Genomic DNA, 4,521 nt, shown 5'->3' with positions numbered 1-4,521 from the left:
CTTGGCCATGTTTCTTTGGGGGATTGGTTCAGGGACCAGCACACCACAGGCAGGCGGAGCTTGGGCCGCGGGGCCTGGAGGCTTTTATTTCTTGACTGGTCCACAGAGTGGTGGGCAGGTTTGCTACAGGGCCACCTCGGGGGCCACCTCGCTGGGCCCCAGGCCTTTGGCCATGTCCGCCTCCCTCTGCTCCCGTCTCTTCTTCCGCTGCAGCAGCCGCCGCTCCCGCTCAAACTCCTTCATGCGCTTCACATAGCTGCAGGCAGAGCACAAGGAGGGGTGTCAGGACACAACCGTCCTGTGGCCTGGGAGCTGATGGGCCTGTGTGGGGGGTGTCTCCCCAAGTAGGGAAGACCTGTGTGCCTGCGGATTAGGTCTGGGGTCCGCCCGCTACCTTGACACCACTGAGCCAAGAGCAAGGACTGGGCCTCCCACCAGGAACCTGGCTGGGCCACTCCTCTAGGCCCGCCCCCCCGGCAGCCCCTCGGCTTCTTCTTTCTACTAAGGGGAGGCCTGGCTAGAAACTCAGTGTGAGTTCACAGTCCTCTGCCTCTGGAGTCAGGGGCCCAGGGCCCCGCCGCGTGGGGATGTGGGGTGGGCTGGGGGCTCACTCGAGGTGCTCGCAGTAGTCCCAGTCGTGCTGCTCGTGCTTGCAGGCCAGGAAGTTGGGGAAGTTGTCGCGCTTGCACTTGAGAAACCGGATGAGGTAGTGGGCACAGTAGTCTCGTTGCTGGAGCACCAGCTGGGCGTCATTCATCTCCTGCTGAGTGGCCACCATCTCTGCAGGTGGAGGGGGAACCGGGGAGGCTCAGCCAAGGTGGCAGCATCCTTCTGATTTGCACAAAAGCAACAAGGGCAGAGTCCTTCTGCCATCAACACCCACACGAGATTCTTGCCGCTCCGCCCCCCCAGGGTCACTCAGCAGACAGTCCTACCAGCAGAGCCTGCAATCCCCTCTGCTGGGCCCAACCCAGTGTTTGTGTGTATATGAGTGTGTGTGGGGGGAAGGGGGCGGGCAGGCTGCCTGCGGGACTTGAATCCCAGCTCTACCCTTGTTGGAGCTGTAACTTCTCAGAGCCTCAGCTTCTTCCCCTACTGCATAGACTTGGCTCTGAAGTGAGCTGAGCAGCTACATGTAAAGTGCTTAAGTGCCCGCCTCTTGGACAGCTGAACTAATAACCCTCAGGTCCTGCTGCCCCACCCACCTGGAAAACTTGACCTGGATGAAATCAACCTTCATTCAGCTGACGCTCATTTGGGGCTCTAAGAAACGGTAGGGGCATACCCCAGTCTGTGCAGGCTGTGCTGGTGATCCTGAGCTCCACCCCCTCTGGCAGGGGGCGCTCAGGACCAGCCTTCCTGCATCAAGGGAAGCACTCTCAGCTTACACCGGCATCTTTCTTGTCCCAGAAGGTCCTCACAAGTAGCCACAAGTCCTCACAAAGTTTCCACTGCTTACCTGATATCCACTTCCACTGGCTCCTCTCCCCTCTGCTTCTCAGCCAAGTTTCTGACTCACTCTGGCCCAGGGTCTGCCACCCACCAGCGTCCACACTCCACCCCAGCCCTGCCCACACGCTGGCTCTTTGCAGAGCCATTCGGGACCCCAGGGCACCGTGCTTCCTCAGCCTCTTGCTTGCTTCTTTCTCGAACATTCTTTTCCCGCGGCCCTCATCTCCACCATACCCTCCCCAGGTTTCCCCCCATCTCTGGCTGTCCATCCATTTTCTGCCCAAAGCTGAAGCGCTGGTTTCTGGTGGTTCCTGCTAAGAGCTCTCTGCTCATTCTAATCCGCGGCTTTGGTCTCCAGTCTGTAACCCAGACCCCAGCTTGGGTCCCCACCCTCAGCTCGTCTGAGCTCCAGGCCTCGTGTCCATCTGCAGTCTGCGATGGCTTCCATGTCAGTGTGCTGCCCCTCATACCAGATGCTTCCGCATAATCGGTCAGCAGCCAGAATTTCTGGAGCACCTACTGTGTGCTCGGTGCTGGGGACCCATGGGGAACATGTTATGCAAGAATGGACGCCTGCTCTCGGAGGAAGACACTGAACAGACATGCAGAGCGAAATGTAAGATGCTTGGCAACGCTCCGTGCTGCTCATGTGCATGCATGCTCGCTCATGTCTGACTGTGACCCCATGGACTCCTGTGTCCGTGGGATTCTCCATGCAGGAATACTGGAGTGGGTTGCCATGCCTTCTTCCAGGGGATCTTCCCAGGGATTGGGAATAACCCATGTCTCCTGCATTGGCAGGCAGGTTCTTTACCACCAGTGCCACCTGGGTAGCCTGGACATATGTACACTTATGGCTGATTCACGTTGTACAGTAGAAACCAACAATGTAAAGCAATTATCCTCCAATTAAAAACAAAGCAAAAACTCCAGCCCTGGCTCACAAAAGCCCTTTGAAACCAGGGGATGAGCAGAGACCCCGAGGGAGGGGTGAGAATGAGTGGAGACAGAAGGCAGTGTGGATTTACACTGGGCATTTACAAGGCAGGGAGTTGGGGGGCAGTTGTTGGGTCTTGGAACCACGTGAAGAGGAGCCCCCAGGAAGGGCTGTGTCTGCTGCTGCTGTAATGGAGTTAAAACTAAGACTCTGAAGTGGGGTTTTGCCAACTCAGCAGAGTGGGGGTGGGGAGGAAGCCTGACCAGAGTCCTGTCAGTGAAGCTGGGGGAGACAGCTGGATGGGGAGGTAAAGCAGGAGAATATTTTAAAAACAGCAGAAATAACAGTGAATTTGCATGCTGATGGGAAAGCCAATGTCCAATGAGAAGAGACTGATTGGGACAGTGCTTGGGTGGGTGAGAGGATGGGATGAAGGGCATCAGAGGGTTCAACTGAAGCAGAGGTTTAGCTGAAGCTGGGGCAGATCGAGTAACAGGAGAGAAGGTGGAGTCCAGCAGGAAGCAGGGATGAAGGGAGCCCAGGAGAGTTTTGGCTGCATCTGTTTTCTTAACATTTTTTGGCTGTGCCTTGTGGCATGTGGGATCTTAGTTCCCCAACCAGGGATTGAACCCTTGTTCCCTGCCTTAGAAGTGCAGAGTCTTAACTGCTGGCATGTCAGAGAAGTCCCTGCATCTCTTTTCTTAAGAGGATGCCACGTGACAAGCTGAAAGGAGATGCTGGAGTCTGAGAGGGATGGCCTGACACTGGTTGAGGGGGGAGCAAGAGAGAGCAAAGGGCCAGGGAATGTGACAGGAAAACCAGTGTAGCGTGAGGAGACAAGTGGGGAGCAATCAGGAGACTGGTCAGGGAGGCTGAGTGTTTCTCTCCCACGATGTTCAGCTGCACAGGGGCAGGAGCCAAGGACTCTTGTTAAGCCAGAGAGAGCGGGCAGGGTGGCGGCGGCTCCAGGCGTGTGCAAAACATTAAGGGAAAGAAGGGTGCATGGAGCAGTGGGAAAGACTGACACGGAGGTGGCCTACTGATGGACTACAGGTTCCGGTGGGGCTGAAGGGACTACCAGGAGTCGAGACACCAGAGGAGTGTACCCTTACACGTTGTCCTAAATCCAAACCTCTTTGCACCACCCCCGTTCCCTTAGGGGTCTCCCTGTCTGCAAGTCATCGCCCACCAGGCAGCCAACAACGTGACCTTTTGACAAAACAAATCTGGTCGCGTGGTTACTCAGCTTAAAAGCACGAAGCACTAAGGGGAGAGCCACTCTCCTTAGGCTGGCTCAGCTCCTTCGCAACCCCCTCAGGTCTCGCTTCCAGTTACAGCCCCCTGGAAGCCCTCCTTGATACTCCTAGGCGCCATCACGAAGACCCGCCAGGTTCCATGGTCTCCTTACAGGACAGTGAGTTCTCTTTAGTCAGTGCCTGCTGTATCCTCGGTACCCAAACTGGCTTGGTCCAGGATTGGCGCTCGATATGTCTGTGATATTAACTCACAAAAAAAGCAAAGTGCAGGACAGCTTGTGCGGCGTGAGCCCCCCCCTCCCCGTCCCGCCCGCTTGTGTTTTCCCGGGCATACCTAAAAAGAGCAGTGACATCTACCCAGAGGTACAGTGAGCACACCTCTTCCGTAATAAACTCTCCCATGGCTCCCCACTCACTCCAGGACTAAGCCCAGGTTCGATCGCCTCATTTTAGCATCGCATCACCGCTCTCTTGTCCCCCAGGCTTTTTGTTCAAACCGTGCCCTCTGCCTGCAATGCCTCCACACTCTGGCAAGGTCACGAACGTCCTCGGAATTCCTCCGGGCCGAGGTCAGGGCTGAACCCAGACACAGCGCACAATGCCTGAGCCCAGCAGTGGGGACTCCGAGGTTCAGGGGTTCCCGCACCGGTGCCCCACTCCCGCCGGCCGCTCCTGCGCACAGGGCCTCACCGCGTTCCTTGCGCTCGGGGAAGCCGTAGTCGGGCGGGAAGGTGGGCATCCGCAGGGGATCGGGCTCCACCGATGCATCGCCCAGGTATCTCCGGGCCAGGTGAGCCCCCATGGCTGCTGTCACCGCAGGTTCCAGCGGCAGCCGGGGTCACCTAATTCCTACCCGGAAGCATTCCCCCTAGGCCA

The 4,521-nt window shown here is 57.3% G+C and overlaps 1 protein-coding gene across 1 annotated transcript; it reads right to left on the bottom strand.

The window, feature by feature from the left end:
• Positions 1-52: 52 nt before the first annotated feature.
• NDUFB7 (NADH:ubiquinone oxidoreductase subunit B7) lies at positions 53-4,521 on the bottom strand. The gene is made up of 3 exons (XM_065917575.1): positions 4,336-4,521; positions 612-780; positions 53-256 (listed from the first exon to the last, which is right to left on the bottom strand). The coding sequence occupies exons 1-3, from the start codon at positions 4,445-4,447 to the stop codon at positions 124-126; spliced, it is 414 nt and encodes a 137-aa protein (XP_065773647.1). The 5' UTR covers positions 4,448-4,521; the 3' UTR covers positions 53-123.

This window comes from Muntiacus reevesi, chromosome 1, assembly GCF_963930625.1.
Source record: "Muntiacus reevesi chromosome 1, mMunRee1.1, whole genome shotgun sequence".
NCBI lineage: Eukaryota > Metazoa > Chordata > Mammalia > Artiodactyla > Cervidae > Muntiacus > Muntiacus reevesi.
Note: the sequence above shows the minus strand (reverse complement) of the source record. Positions and strands in the feature narration are given on the sequence as shown.

What these genes read in the sequence shown, in the direction of transcription:
- NDUFB7 (XM_065917575.1), bottom strand. Translation starts at nt 4,447, where the DNA reads ATGGGGGCTCACCTGGCCCGGAGATACCTGGGCGATGCATCGGTGGAG. An exon ending in CCCCGAGCGCAAGGAACGCG is followed by an intron (nt 781 to 4,335) that starts GTGAGGCCCTGT and finishes CTCCACCTGCAG; the next exon opens with AGATGGTGGCCACTCAGCAG. An exon ending in GACTACTGCGAGCACCTCGA is followed by an intron (nt 257 to 611) that starts GTGAGCCCCCAG and finishes CTCTGCCTGCAG; the next exon opens with CTATGTGAAGCGCATGAAGG.